This window comes from Oncorhynchus kisutch, linkage group LG19 (assembly GCF_002021735.2).
Source record: "Oncorhynchus kisutch isolate 150728-3 linkage group LG19, Okis_V2, whole genome shotgun sequence".
Lineage (NCBI taxonomy): Eukaryota > Metazoa > Chordata > Actinopteri > Salmoniformes > Salmonidae > Oncorhynchus > Oncorhynchus kisutch.
The window spans coordinates 45,048,061-45,064,452 of NC_034192.2; the positions used below are offsets into that span (position 1 = coordinate 45,048,061).

Below are 16,392 nucleotides of genomic sequence, written 5' to 3' on the forward strand. Positions count from 1 at the left end.
TTATTTACACCCACTCTCGCATTTAACTGAACAGTCATTCAAGTACAGAACTCCATAAGGTCTAGTCTCTCAAAAACACACCCCATTTTAATTATTTCAGTTATCTGTGGTGTGGCAATGTTTGCCATTCACTTCCTCTATCAGCCCCATTAGGGGATGTTAAAAGTAGGTAGGTGGGGCTAACAACGGCGTCATAGGCAGGTAAAGCAGAACCGAGTTGATTATAGGGGAACCTCTCACACACAGGGGCTTGCTTTCATAGCCGAAACTGGGAACTTGGAGATGAAAATCACCTAGTGATCGTTATCTCTCTGGTTTCCCTAGAGGCAGCCATTATGGCTCTTGTGTAATTCGTTCTAAATTACATACTCTGTTTTACACCTTTAATTAGCTTAGAGTGCCTCTTGACTCCTTCTGTTCAACATGATACTGGTCCACCATGTTTTCGTGATACCGGGCCGCCATGCTTTCATGGTACCGGGCCGCCATGTTTTCATGGTACTGGGCTGCCACGTTTTCATGGTACTGGGCCGTTTCTTTTTCTTGATACTGGGCGGCCATGTTTTCATGGTACTGAGTCACCTTGTTTTCATGGTACTGGGTCACCATGTTTTCATGGTACTGGGTCACCATGTTTTCATGGTACTGGGTTACCACGTTTTCATGGTACTGGGCCGCCACGTTTTCATGATACCGGGCCATTTCTTTTTCTTAATACTGGGCGGCCATGTTTTCCTGTGTGGGGTGTATCACAACGGAGATTCACTAAGTTAGCCATTCTACAGATATAGCTCCTTTGTTACAAAACTGGAGCTGACATGGGTTATTGAGAATATCAAGTGCATCTTGTTTCCATTGATCATCCTTGAGATGTTTATACTAGAGGTCGACCGATTATGAATTTTCAACACTGATACCGATTATTGGAGGACCAAAAAAGCTGATACCGATTAATCCGGCGATTATCTTTTTAAAAATTTGTAATAATGACAATTACAACAATACTGAATTAACACTTATTTTAACTTAATATAATAAATCAATAATAATCCATTTAGTCTCAAGTAGATAATGAAACATGTTCAATTTGGTTTAAATAATGCAAAAACAAAGTGTTGGAGAAGAACGTAAAAGTGCAATATGTGCTATGTAAGAAAGCTAACGTTTCAGTTCCTTGCTCAGAACATGAGAACATATGAAAGCTGGTGGTTCCTTTTAACATGAGTCTTCAATATTCCCAGGTAAGAAGTTTTAGGTTGTAGTTATTATAGGACTATTTCCCTCTATACCATTTGTATTTCATTAACCTTTGACTATTGGATGTTCTTATAGGCACTTTAGTATTGCCAGTGTAACAGTATAGCCTCCGTCCCTCTCCTCGCTCCTCCCTGGGCTCGAACCAGCAACACAACGACAACAGCCACCCTCGAAGCAGCGTTACCCATGCAGAGCAAGGGGAACAACCAGTTGTCGCTGGATACTCTTGCCTGAATGTCCTGGTTCATGCCTAACCAGACATACCTGTTGTGTGGAAATAACACAGGCCTCCTCTAGGGTTTCTCCCTGCTCAGAGGATTACATCGCCTGTCCACCTGGTAGCTTGAAAAAAGCTCTTAAACTTAACTTATATATATTTAGTGCTAACACTAATGAAGTTGTCCATTTTATTTTTGCCGGAGCTAGCTAGTCTGAAGGATTTATCTTTCCATTAGGGGCTGTTGGAATCTGAGAAAGCCACAGCTAGCCTAGCTTGCTGGACAGTAATGACTAGCCTTCTTATATTGTATTTTACAGTCAATAAGTAGCTCCCTGAATAAGAGCCACGGTGTAATGATTTCATAATGATGTTTAGCTCAGTTTAGTGTCTGAAAGCTGCTATTAGAGTTCTATGGCAGCCTGCTATTAGAGTTATATGACAGCTTGCTGTGAGAGTTCTATGGCAGCCTGCTATTAGAGTTCTATGGCAGCCTGCTATTAGAGTTCTATTGCAGCCTGCTATGAGAGTTCTACGGCAGCCTGCTATTAGAGTTATATGGTAGCTTGCTGTGAGAGTTCTATGGCAGCCTGCTATTAGAGTTCTACGGCAGCCTGCTATTAGAGTTCTATTGCAGCCTGCTATGAGAGTTCTACGGCAGCCTGCTATTAGAGTTATATGGTAGCTTGCTGTGAGAGTTCTATGGCAGCCTGCTATTAGAGTTATATGGTAGCTTATGGTAGCTTATATGGTAGCTATTCCCAGGTAAGAAGTATTAGGTTGTAGTTATTATAGGACTATTTCCCTCTATACCATTTGTATTTCATTAACCTTTGACTATTGGATGTTCTTATAGGCACTTTAGTATTGCCAGTGTAACAGTATAGCCGCCGTCCCTCTCCTCGCTCCTCCCTGGGCTCGAACCAGCAACACAACGACAACAGCCACCCTCGAAGCAGCATTACCCATGCAGAGCAAGGGGAACAACCACTCCAAGGCTCAGAGCGAGGGAAGTTTGAAACGCTATTAACGCGCGCTAACTAGTCAGCCATTTCACTTCGGTCACACCAGCCTCATCTCGGGAGTTGATAGGTTTGAAGTCATAAACAGCGCAATGCTTGATGCACAAGGAAGAGCTGCTGGCAAAACGCACGAAAGTGCTGTTTGAATGAATGTTTACTCGCCTGCTTCTGCCTACCACCGCTCAGTCAGATACTTAGATACTTGTATGCTTGTATGCTCAGTCAGATTATATGCAACACAGGACACGTTAGATAATATCTAGTAATATCATCAACCATGTGTAGTTAACTAGTGATTATGATTGATTGTTTTTTTATAAGATAAGTTTAATGCTAGCTAGCAACTTACCTTGGCTTACTGCATTTGCGTAACAGGCAGTCTCCTTGTGAAGTGCAACGAGAGAGAGGTAGGTCGTTATTGCGTTGGACTAGTTAACTGTACGTTTGCAAGATTGGATCCCCCGATCTGACAGGGTGAAAATCTGTCTTTCTGCCCCTGAACGAGGCAGTTAATCGGTCGACCTCTAGTTTATACTACTTGATTGGAGTCCACCTGTGGTCAACTCAATTGACGGGACATGATTTGGAAGGGCACAAACCTGTCTATATAAGGTCCCACAGTTGACAATGCATGTCAGAACCAAACCAAGCCATGAGGTCGAAGGAATTGTCTGTAGAGCTCCGAGACAGGATTGTGTCAAGGCACAGATCTGGGGAAGGGTACCAAAACATTTCTGTAGCATTGATGGTGGCCTCCATCATTCTTAATAACCTCTTAGGGATAGGCGGGATGTAAATGTCTCAACTGGCCAATTGCCAGGGAAAATGCAGAGCGCCAGATTTAAATAAAATACTAAATGGAATAAGTTTGGAACCACCAAGACTCTTCCTAGAGCTGTCCACCCGGCCAAACTGAGCAATTGGGGGAAAATGGCCTTGGTCAGGGAGGTGACCAAGAACCCGATGGTAACTCTGACAGAGCTCCAGAGTTCCTCTGTGGAGATGTGAGAACCTTCCAGAAGGACAACCATCTCTGCAGCATTCCACCAATCAGGCATTTATGGTAGAGTGGCCAAAGAGAAGCCACTCCTCAGTTAAAGGCCCACTTGGAGTTTGCTAAAAGGCACCTGAAGGACTCTCAGAACATGAGAAACAAGATTCTCTGGTCTGATGAAACCAAGATTGAACTCTTTGGCCTGAATGTCAAGTGTCACGTCTGGAGGAAAGCTGGCACCATCCCTACAGTGAAGCATGGTAGCAGCATCATGCTGTGGGGATGTTTTTCAGTGGCAGGGACTGGGAGACTTGTCAGGATTGAGAGAGAGATGAACAGAGCAAAGTACAGAGAGATCCTTGATGAAAATCTGATCCAGAGCGCTCAGAATCTCAGACTGGGGTGAAGGTTCACCTTCAAATAAGACAATGACCCTAAGCACATAGCCAACACAACACAGGAGTGGCTTCGGGACAAGCCTCTGAATGACCTTGAATGGCCCAGCCAGAGCCCGGACTTGAACCCGATCAAACATCTCTGGAGAGACCTGAAAATAGCTGTGCAGCGACGCTCCCTGTCCAACCTGACAGAGCTTGAGAGGATCTGCAGAGAAGAATGGGAGAAACCCCAAATACAGGTGGTCCAAGCTTGTAGTGTCTTACCCAAGAAGACTAGAGGCTGTAATCGCTGCCAATGGTGATTCAACAAAGTACTGAGTGAAGGGTCTTATGTAAATGTGTAATTACAGTTGTAATTTTTTTATACATTTGCAAAAATGTTTTTGCTTTGTCATTATGGGGTATTGTGTGTAGATTGATGAGGGGAAAATAATTTAATTCATTTTAGAATAAGGCTGTAACATAATAAAATGTGGAACAAGTGAAGGGGTCTGAATAATTCCGAATGCACTGTATGCACAAAAGCTATCTCGCTGGCTAACTATTTGATCCTGCTTTGTGACAAACCCTCCAGGTGCAACTGAGCCCCATTATGTCAAAACAACAACAGTAGACAGACACAGACATCTTCTTCCCCGTCAGCAGATTCTGTATGGGATTCGGTCTGGCATGGTCTGGTCCTGCTATGGAGGGGAGACAGTGTGGGGTTTAATACACTGCAGTGAACTCAGCAGACTCACTGGTTCTCTCTCACATCAGTGAACCCAGATGGGACTCCCTACTGACTGAGATGCTACTATAGTCTGAGACCATAACGTCAATGACATTTCATCTTTTACAGTCAAGCGCACACAACAACAGCATCCTTTATTTTATACTTCCCAAGTGGTCTCGTGGCCAACTGTTGATTGATCGTTAGTGCTGACATCATGGAAAATAATTTAGCATGGACTCTGTTCTGAAAATGCAGATATTGTCTGTGAAGTTACTAGAACAGTCGCTGAACTCATAGCTATGTTTACATAGTTTAATTGTATGGTAATGACCCATAGAGGATTAATGATTCAACATAATGCAGTTGTGTGTGGCATTGTGCTGTTAGTGTACTGTTAGTTATCTGGTTAAAGTGTAGCATTGAGTGGATGTAGCCTTGGACTCCCTAGTCCCTCCGTGGGCTCAAGGCTCAAAGCTTAGACACCTGGAGTTCCCGGGGTTCAACCACAACAATGGAAACTTGTGCTTTAGACGAGAGAGAGAAAGAGAGAGAGAGACCATAGAAATATAATTACTAAAATGGACAAGAATTACCAAAAAAGCAGAACGCTTATAATGTTCCACAACATAACAAAGACTATCTCAAGGGATTGGAAAGGTAAAGTCCTACAACTCTGAACGTTGTTAGGCTATTCCATTAAAACCGTTTTGGAAGTTTAAGTCAAAATGTTGTTACTGCCTTTCAGTATGGCTAAGTATTTGGCCACTAATTGTTTTCTAATGATTGAGAACTTGCATGAACTGTTTGGGCAGGACAAAGCATCATAGATCATATGATAATCAGGCAATGAGCTGTAGTCTGCTGCCATCTCTTGGTTATTTTCAGAAACTGACACTGAATGAATTTGTTTCCTCTATAAATACTTTGCACCATTTCATTAGTGCATTTTTGTTTGCTTGATATTTAGAATAGCTTAAACTGAAGTAAAAGACCTGCAAGCTAGGAGTCCTGCCTGCTCCTTTTTTTCTTCAAGCCGGGACTGGAGCTTTTAGGGCATGGGTCATGCCACAAATTCGGTGCCTTTTGAGATTTGTGACTTGGGGAAAAAAAACATTTTATTTTATCTAATTTTAACATTCTGTCATAAAGAGCACATGTTCAACCTAATAAAATACGTTTTCCCATTACATAGTAAGTGCCTATTTAGTGCCAAATAAAGTAACAGGGTTGACGATGTCATCTTAAATCAGCCATGAATCACCTTGTGACAGGGGGAATGGAAGGTTGTTGTGTGCAGCAGGGATGGGCAATTGAATGCAAGCTGAAGCTTCACAATAAAATTTTAAAAATTCCACCACAAAACACCAGAATATGTACAAATAGAGTAGAACCAGCTCACCTGCTTTTACACCATGATTTGGCTATTAGATGTTCAATATTTATTTTGAAAGTAGTATTTAAAAGGGAATATTTTCATCATATTAAAAACGAGATTTATTGAATTTATTTATTTATTGAATTCTCAATGTGGTCTGTATTGAAGGGCACATTATTGAATATAACATGCTTTTCAATATTTGTGCACAATTTATACTTAAGATATCAAAGGGACGCAAAAGACACTCATTTCGTGGAACCACCCACGTAATGGGAAAAAACCAACGGAAAGAGGTGCCATCCACACTGCTTCATGTTATGGTACTGTTGAAGACAGCAAAATAACAGTTTACTCCACAAGGACCTCACACAATGAGAAATGAGAGAAGCTTGTTGTGTCCACATGTCCTGTCTGGATAACTGCCACATGTCCTGTCAGGATAACTGCCATGTCACATGGGTAGGCCAACTGTAGTCAGTGTTTCCCCTACCATTGTATAGGGCGATACGTATTTAAATAGACCCTGGATGTTTGCATGCAACCTGCCTGGAAAATAAGCTAGGAGAAACACTGGTAGAAGAGGTCAGTGTTCAAAGGGTTGCCAGGTGGGCTTGGTTGCCATACACTACAGTTTCTTACACACTGAGCATACCAAACATTAAGAACACCTCCCTAATATTTAGTTGCTCCCCCCATTTGCCCTCAGAACAGCCTCAATTCGTTAGGGCATAGACTCTACAAGGTGTCGAAAGCTATCCACAGGGATGCTGGCCCGTGTTGACTCCAATGAGTCCCACAGTTGGGCTCCCGAGTGGCGCAGCGGTCTAAGGCGTTGCATCTCAGTGCTAGAGGCGTCACTACAGACCGTGGTTTGATCCCGGGCTGTATCACAACTGGCCGTGATCGGGAGACCCATAGGGCGGAGCACAATTGACCCAGCGTCGTCCGGGTTGGGGGAGGGTTTGGCCAGGGTATGCCGTCATTGTAAAATAAGAATTTGTTCTTAACTGACTTGTCAAGTTAAATAAAGGTTAAATAAAATAAAAAAGTTGGCTGGATGTCCTTTGGGTGTTGGACCATTCTTGATACACACGGGAAACTGTTGAGCATGAAAAACCCAGCAGCATTGCAGTCCTTGACACAAACTGGCACGCCTGTCACCTAGTACCATACCACATTCAAAGGCACTTAAATATTTTGTCTTGCTGATTCACACTCTGAATGGCACACATGCGCAATCCATTTCTCAAGGCTTAAAAATCCTTCTTTAACCTGTCTCCTCCCCTTCATCTACATGGATTGAAGTGGATTTAACAAGTTACATCAATAAGGGATCATAGCATTCACCTGGTCAGTCTATGTCGTGGAAAGAGCAGGTGTTCTTAATGTTTTTTTATACTCAAGTGTACTCAGTTTGGCCAGAGCTCTGGTAATTTCCTCTTCCCATGTTCAGAAATGTTGTGCTGGAAATGAGGGAGTGTGTCTGGAATCCCCAGCAAAAAGACACAGGTATGAGTTACGAAAGGAGTGAATGGGTTGACAGTGTTCATGAGGTATGATACTGTAGGAGTGAATGTGTTAACAGTGTTCATTTATTTAATTATATATATATTTAAAATTTCACCTTTATTTAACCATGTAGACCAGTTGAGAACAAGTTCTCATTTACAACTGCGACCTGGCCTAGATTTAAACAAACGTACAGTCAATAACACAATAGAAAGTATGGATAAACAGTGTGTGCAAATTAAGGAGGTAAGGCAATAAATAGGCCATAGTGGCAAAATAATTACAATTGAGCAATTAAACACTGGAGTGATAGATGTACAGAAGATGAATGTGCAAGTAGAGATACTGAGGTGCAAAGGAGCAAAAAATAAATAACAATATGGGGATGAGGTAGTTGGGTGGGCTATTTACAGATGGGCTGTGTGCAGGTGCAATGATCGGTAAGCTGCTCTGACAGCTGATGCTTAAAGTCAGTGAGGCAGATATGAGACTCCAGCTTGAGTGATTTTTGCAATTCGTTCCAGTCATTGGCAGCAGAGAACTGGAAGAAAAGGCGGCCAAAGTAAGGTTGGCTTTGGGGATGACCAGTGTAGGGATGATTTGTAGGGATCCAGATTTGGGATTTTGGTGAAGGAGAAGCAGGGCGGGGCTTGGGCAAGTTGCTGCAGGGGGTGCTGAGCTGTTGGCCATGGTAGGTGTAGCCAGGTGGAAAGCATGGCCAGCCATAGAAAAATGCTTATTGAAATGATCGATTATCATAGATTTATCGGCGGTGACAGTGTTTCCTAGCCTCAGTGCAGTGGGCAGCTGGGAGGAGGTGCTCTTATTCTCCATGGACTTTACAGTGTCCCCAAACTGTTTGGAATTAGTGCTACAGGATGCAAATTTATTTTTGAAAAAGCTAGCCTTAGCTTTCCTAACTGACCTAGTATATTGGTTCCTAACTTCCCTGAAAAGTTGCATATCGCGGGGCTTATTGATGCTAATGCAGAAGCCACAGGAAGTTTTTGTGCTGGTCAAGGGCAGTCAAGTCTGGGATGAACCAAGGCTATATCTGTTCTTAGTTCTACAATTTTTGAACGGGGCATGCTTATTTAAGATGGTGAGGAAAGCACTTTTAAAGAGCAACCAGGCATCCTCTACAGATGGGATGAGGTCAATATCCTTCCTGACACCCGGGCCAGGTCATGGTCGTTTGACCTCAAACCCATTACGCACGCAGGCAATGAGGCAGTGATCACTGAGATCCTGCTTGAAGACAGAGGTGTATTTAGAGGGCAGGTTGGTCAGGATGATATCTAAGAGGGGGGTGCCCATGGTTACGGATTTAGGGTTGTACCTGGTAGGTTCCTTGATAATTTGTGTGAGATTGAGGGCATCTAGCTTAAATTGTAGGACATCCGGGGTGTTAAGCATGTCCCAGTTTAGGTCACCTAACAGTACGAACTCTGAAGATAGATGGGGGGCAATCAATTCACATATGGTGTTCAGGGCACAGCTGGGGGCTGAAGGTGGTCTATAAGAAGCGGGAACGGTGAGAGACTTGTTTCTGGAAAGGTGGATTTTTAGAAGTAGAAACTCATTGTTTGGGCACAGATCTGGATAGTATGACAGAACTCTGCGGGCTATTTCTGCAGTAGATTGCAACTCCGCCCCCTTTGGCAGTTCTATCTTGTCGGAAGATGTTGTAGTTACGGATGAAAATTTCAGGATTTTTGGTGGACTTCCTAAGCCATGATTCAGACACGGCTAGGACATCAGGGTTGGTGGAGTGTGCTAAAGCAGTGAATAAAACAAACTTAGGGAGGAGGCTTCTGATGTTAACGTGCATGAAACCAAGGTTTTTACGGTTACAGAAGTCAACAAATGAGAGCGCCTGGGGAATGGGAGTGGTGCTGGGGGCTGCAGGGCCTGGGTTAACCTCTACATCACCAGAGGAACAGAGGATGAGTAGAATAAGGGTACGGCTAAAGGGTATAAGAACTGGTTGTATAGTGCGTTCGGAACAGAGATTAAAAGGAGCAGATTTCTGGGTGTCGGAAGAATAGATTCAAGGCATAATGTACAGACAAGGGTATGGTAGGATGTGAGTACAGTGGAGGTAAACCTAGGCATTGAGTGACGATGAGAGAGGTTTTGTTTCTAGAGGCACCAGTTAAGCCAGGTGAGGTCACCGCATGTGTGGGGGGTGGAAAGAAAAGGGCTTGCTAAGGCATATTGAGCAGGGCTGGGGGCTCTATAGTGAAATAAGACAATAATCACTAACCAAAACAGCAATAGCCAAGGCATATTGGCATTAGGGAGAGGCATGTGTAGCCGAGTGATCATAGGGTCCAATGAGTAGCACTAGATGAGTCAGGGAGCCAATTCAGTAGTCGCTACTATGCTAGGTGAGCTGGAGACACGGCGATTCAGTCCGCTAGCGGCCCGGGGATAGCAGATGAGCCTCAGGCGACGTCGCAATGGAAGAGCCTGTTGAATCCACCTCGGATGGTTACGTCGGTAGACAAGTCCTGATGGATCGGTGGGGCTCCGTGTCGGCAGTAAAAGGTCCAGTCCAATTGACAAAAGAGGTATTGTAGCCCAAGAATTGTCTGGTGGACCTCTTTGGCTAGCCTGGAGATGGGCTTAGCTCGAGGCTAGCTCCAGGCTAACTGGTGCTTGTTTCGGGACAGAGACGTTAGCCAGGAGTAGCCACTCGGATAGCAGATAGCTAGTTGCGATGATTCGGTGTAATGGTTCAGAGCTTGCGGTTGGAATCCGGAGATGTGGTAGGGAAAAAGCATTCTGATATTCTTTAAAAATATATATGTAGCGTTATTACCAGCAGTTTTTCAATTCTTGTTAGGATGAGGCCATGTTGGTCACATGAGAAATATGGGTTTATGTAGATATGTCTAGCTCTCGCTCTCTCTGTCTGTCTGTCTGTCTGTCTGTTTTTCTCTCTGTCTCTCTCTCTCTTTGTCTTTCTGCCTCTCTCTGTCTCTCTCTCTCATTCTCTCTCTCTCTCTTTCTTTCTCTCTGTGTAAGTAGTTCATTTTGTTCAGCTGCATGGGGATCAAGCGAATGTGTGAGATATACCAGAGCAACTGTAAAAGCACAGTGTATAAGTCTACATTAACTTTACAAAGGTTGTAGTACTTAAAGGATATAAGATTTTTAAAAACAAGCAAAAGACATGTCATTCTGGGGTCTAACGTCTGTGGTCTAACGCCTGTGGTCTAACGTCTGTGGACTAACGACTGTGGTCTGTGGTCTAACGTCTGTGGACTAATGCCTGTGGTCTAACGTCTGTGGACTAACGACTGTGGTCTGTGGTCTAACATCTGTGGTCTAACGTCTGTTGTCTAAAGTCTGTGGACTAACGACTGTGGTCTAACGTCTGTGGTCTAACGTCTGTGGTCTAACAACTGTGGTCTGTGGTCTAACGTCTGTGGTCTAACGTCTGTTGTCTAAAGTCTGTGGACTAACGACTGTGGTCTGTGGTCTAACGTCTGTGGTCTAACGCCTGTGGTCTAACGTCTGTGGACTAACGACTGTGGTCTGTGGTCTAACATCTGTGGACTAACATCTGTGGTCTGTGGTCTAACATCTGTGGTCTAACGTCTGTGGACTAACGACTGTGGTCTGTGGTCTAACGTCTGTGGTCTAACAACTGTGGTCTCTGTCTTCTGTTGGTCTCTCTGTGTGTCCAGCTGGATGATCCGTCCGTGTTCCCAGCAGTCATCGTGGAACAGGTGCCCGCTGCTGACCTCATGCAGGTCTACTCGGGCATGGAGTCGGACGAGGTGACCAACGGCATTATGGTGGACAACACTGTACATGTGATGGAGGAGCCCATTATGGTCGGAGACGTGGGCCTTTCAGGTAAGGGGGAGGAGGGCATGATATGCATGCATGCCTAGGGGGTAGGAGCTAGGAGTTGATTCCGGACAGGGCCTGGTACTATCTAAATTACCTAGAATTCACCCTTATTGATTGTAATATCCTTTCAAGTTTGTCTCTAAAGCTGTCTGTTTCTTGTTCTGATGATAATCCCTGTCTTATTGGCCAGTAGAAAGGACGGTATCGGGTACAGAGGATAACATGGAGACCAATGAGGCTGCGGCAGCCCTTCTTAACATGGAGTCTCCAAACAACATTCTGGATGAGAAACGCATGAGTACGAACTCTGTTCTGTTGTTGCTACTCTCTAGGAGGTTAGGGGAAGGAGTATTTTTTGTAATGTTGGTACCACATGTGTATTAACTGAATCCAACTTCTACCCCAGAGCATTTATCTTGTGGGTTTTATTTTATCTGACCTAGTATTGATTCCGTGCTCTTTTCAAGATTCTATTCTGGATTTTCAATTTCTTTACCTTTGATATTGAATACTGCATTGTTGAGGAAGAGCTTGTAAATAAGCATTTTACCATACCGTTTACACTTGTTTTATCCTGTGGAGTTGATAATTACATTTTGATTTGATTTATCACTTTGTTAAAACCTGCACATTTTTGATGAAGGTATGCAGTTTAATTTGTATGCGGTTTCATTTGTAGTATTTCCACTAACTCCTGTCATTATCTCTGACTGTTGCTTTAGTTCAGTCTCACAATAATATTACAGAACTAAGAGTCATATTGAGTGTACTACTGTTTTCTCTTGTTGTTGTAGTTCATACGTACGGGACCATGTTGGAGTCTGACTACACCTACATCCACCTGCGGCCGGAGCCCAACGGCTGCATGGATGTATCGCTGGACGATGAAACATCCTCCATGGACGAGATCCCTCAGAAGAGCGTGTCCAAACCACAGAGGAAAACCAAAAGTACTGCAGGGGTTCTGCTGGAATCTAGGGAGCAGTGTTACAACACATGATTTAGTCTTGTTTTTAATCTTCTATATGAAAATGTTCCACTTACTCTCATGTTTCGAAGAGATATGCTTTTAAGAGTTACACAGGAGTACCTTGGAAAATATATTTGCCTATAGCCTTATTAACCATAGCTTATAGCCTTATTAACCATAGTTTATAGCCTTATTAACCATAGCTTATAGCCTTAATAGCTTTATTAACCATAGTTTACAGCCTATTTAACCATAGCGTATAGCCTTATTAACCATAGCTTATAGCCTTATTAACCACAGTTTATAGCCTTTTTAACCATAGCTTATAGCCTTATTAACCACAGTTTATAGCCTTTTTAACCATAGTTTATAGCCTTATTAACCACAGTTTATAGCCTTATTAATCATAGCTTATAGCCTTATTAACCATAGTTTATAGCCTTATTAACCATAGCTTATAGCCTTATTAACCATAGTTTACAGCCTTATTAACCATAGTTTATAGCCTTATTAACCATAGTTTATAGCCTTTTTAACCATAGCTTATAGCCTTATTAACCACAGTTTATAGCCTTTTTAACCATAGTTTATAGCCTTATTAACCACAGTTTATAGCCTTATTAATCATAGCTTATAGCCTTATTAACCATAGCTTACAGCCTTATTAACCATAGTTTGTAGCCTTATTAACCTTAGCTTATAGCCTCATTAACCATAGCTTACAGCCTTATTAACCATAGTTTGTAGCCTTATTAACCTTAGCTTATAGCCTTATTAACCATAGCTTACAGCCTTGTTAACCATAGTTTACAGCCTTATTAACCATATCTTACAGCCTTATTAACCATAGCTTATAGCCTTATTAACCATACCTTACAGCCTTGTTAACCATAGTTTACAGCCTTATTAACCTTAGCTTATAGCCTTATTAACCATAGTTTACAGCCTTATTAACCTTAGCTTATAGCCTTATTAACCATAGCTTACAGCCTTATTAACCATAGTTTGTAGCCTTATTAACCTTAGCTTATAGCCTTATTAACCATAGCTTACAGCCTTATTAACCATAGTTTACAGCCTTATTAACCATATCTTACAGCCTTATTAACCATAGCTTATAGCCTTATTAACCATAGCTTACAGCCCTGTTAACCATAGTTTACAGCCTTATTAACCTTAGCTTATAGCCTTATTAACCATAGTTTACAGCCTTATTAACCTTAGCTTATAGCCTTATTAACCATAGTTTACAGCCTTGTTAACCATAGCTTATAGCCTTATTAACCATAGTTTGTAGCCTTATTAACCTTAGCTTATAGCCTTATTAACCATAGCTTACAGCCTTATTAACCATAGCTTATAGCCTTATTAACCTTAGCTTATAGCCTTATTAACCATAGTTTGTAGCCTTATTAACCATAGTTTGTAGCCTTATTAACCTTAGCTTATAGCCTTATTAACCATAGTTTGTAGCCTTATTAACCTTAGCTTATAGCATTAATATTTGCAAATTGTTCATAATACAGTGCTGACATTTTTATTTTATTTAGTCAAGAACAGGGATGTGGTTAATTGGGTGTCACAGTGTTGACCTTTACCCTTTTCCTGTCTTAGTGCGCAAGCCTCGGCCGGTGCGCCCCTGCTCCCCCATTACCACTCCCAACCTACCACTCAAGAAGAAGAGCAAGGAGGGCAAAGGTGAGCGTTCATCTCAACCAGTTCACCTCTCAAAAAAAAGCCAATCAAAATCAAGGTCTCTCCTGGGCCCTTCTCAATCAGCTTGCTTCTTGAAAAAATAGCCAATCGAAATCAAGTTCTCTCCTGGGCCCTTCTCAATCAGTTTGTTTATTGAAAAAACAGGCAATTGAAATCAAGGTATCTCCTGGTTCCTTCTGTAAGCTACTGTGCATGTTTCTGCTTGTAGAGTGGTGCAATCAGCAGCCGGCAACCAGCAGCCCAGCCCCTGTAGTCCAGTTGGGTTGGACCTCAGCTTGCTAATTGACGAGCTGCTCTCAACGTGCTGTGTTTCACAGGGAAATAAGTGATTGCGCGCTGGAGGGTACATTGATGAACTACTGATAAAACCCTTTTCCCCTTTCCTTGTGTGTGTCCCCTTCCACGTCACATAGAGATAGGGAGAGGGGGTTGGTTCAGCCGCACACATATACATTATGTTGTCACGGTGGCTGCTGGAGGGGTTGCTGTTTTTAACTAATTCTGGCCTAACTGTTTCTCAAACAAGAGTCATCTACTGCAATCCAATGCATTTATTTTCCAAGCCTAGGTACATACTGTACATAGCAGACAAGAACAGCACATTTATTTATTTAGGTTATGAGGAGGGAAAACTGCAATTACATCTCTGCCTATTTCCGTTTAAGGAAAATCTGCAATGCTAAATGAGTTATGGACAGGTGTAGCAGAACTACACGCTCACATGTACTGTATTAGACTCATATGTACTGTATTAGACTGACATGTACTGTATTAGACTGACATGTACTGTATTATACTCACACATACTCTATTAGACTGACATTGACTGTATTAGTTCAAACTGTGAATGGCTCCTTTCTCCCCCTATGTAGGGAACACCATCTACCTATGGGAGTTTCTCCTGGCCCTGTTGCAGGACAAGAACACCTGTCCCAAGTACATCAAGTGGACACAGAGGGAGAAAGGCATCTTTAAGCTGGTGGACTCCAAGGCCGTGTCGAAACTGTGGGGCAAACACAAGAACAAACCTGACATGAACTATGAAACCATGGGCAGGGCACTCAGGTGAGAGGAAGGACACACATGGCGTTGGCCTACATCACAGACATCACAGACATACAGTTACGAAGGCTATCACGCTAAAATTTCTGTGGCCCTGTTGCAGTAAATAGTTAAATGTCTGTGGCCCTGTTGCAGTAAATAGCTAAATGTCTGTGGCCCTGTTGCAGTAAATTGTTAAATGTCTGTGGCCCTGTTGCAGTAAATAGTTAAATGTATGTGGCCCTGTTGCAGTAAATTGTTAAATGTCTGTGGCCCTGTTGCAGTAAATAGTTAAATGTATGTGGCCCTGTTGCAGTAAATAGCTAAATGGAAAGTGGAGTAGGTGCTTCTAGATGGCATAGACAACAAACTGCAGTATGTTGTGTTGTACCGACATAATACAATCATATCTCATCTGCATCCCCTTCTCCTCTTGAAGGCAGTATTATAACATCAGTGTCTGTTATGAAACATAACTGAGAAAAATATTGAATACAGCGAGCAAGGCACTCAGACCCCAGACATCCTTTGTACCAGGAGTTTAAGTCACGTCTCGCAGGTCAACATTATCAAGGACCAAGGCATAAAATAAATATTCACTGACACTTTATTCAAAGTGGACCTTATTCAAGCCACGGTCATGATCATTCAAAACGCAGGCTAGCAGGGTAGAAAGGAAAGTTCTCCATTGAAGTCAATGGTGAAAAGTGCTAAAACTTTCCTCAAGTCTCTTTCTGTTTGTAATGTTACTTCATGTTTATTCAATGCCACAAACATCTTACCTTACCTGTCCCTACCTAAGGTATTACTACCAGCGTGGTATCCTGGCTAAGGTGGAGGGTCAGCGGCTGGTCTACCAGTTTAAAGACATGCCTCCCGACCTAGTGGTGATTGACGACGAGGACCCATGCCCAGACCTCACCTCTGGCTACGGGGGCCAGCGCCCCAGCCACCACGGCCGGGGAGGCTCCAGAGGGGGGCAGGGTAAAATCCATGCCCATGGGCACCGTCCTATATCGGTAAAACAAGTGAAGAGAGAGCCCATTGATATGGATGGAGGGCTGTACCATGAGGTCAATGGTAAACAGGCAGAACACATGATCCAGACGGTCCACGTGCTGCAGCCCAACCAGAGGGCGGCTGTGCCGGCCTCCACACACACTTTGAGGTGAGAGATAGATGGCAACCTGGCATATGTACACACACGCACATTCATACATGCACATGCATATCCATACACACACACAGATTTTGAAAGCTCATATATAATGCCAGTATGAAACATAAAGCTACTTTTATGCCTGAAGATAT

At 42.9% G+C, this 16,392-nt stretch overlaps 1 protein-coding gene across 9 annotated transcripts in view; it reads left to right on the forward strand.

Annotated features, from left to right (window-relative positions):
• elf1 (E74-like ETS transcription factor 1) overlaps window positions 1–16,392 on the forward strand; it is an 82,022-nt gene that overhangs the window by 60,244 nt on the left and 5,386 nt on the right. For 3 of the 9 annotated variants that reach the window (XM_020452936.2, XM_020452934.2, XM_020452933.2), the window contains 6 exons: window positions 11,168–11,357; window positions 11,545–11,652; window positions 12,149–12,304; window positions 13,939–14,022; window positions 14,913–15,105; window positions 15,884–16,249. In XM_020452936.2, coding sequence (XP_020308525.1) covers window positions 11,168–11,357; window positions 11,545–11,652; window positions 12,149–12,304; window positions 13,939–14,022; window positions 14,913–15,105; window positions 15,884–16,249 — 1,097 coding nt within the window. The remainder of the gene's footprint in view (window positions 1–11,167; window positions 11,358–11,544; window positions 11,653–12,148; window positions 12,305–13,938; window positions 14,023–14,912; window positions 15,106–15,883; window positions 16,250–16,392) is intronic. The other 6 variants (XM_020452940.2, XM_031797564.1, XM_020452939.2 and 3 more) reach the window with 3 other exon arrangements.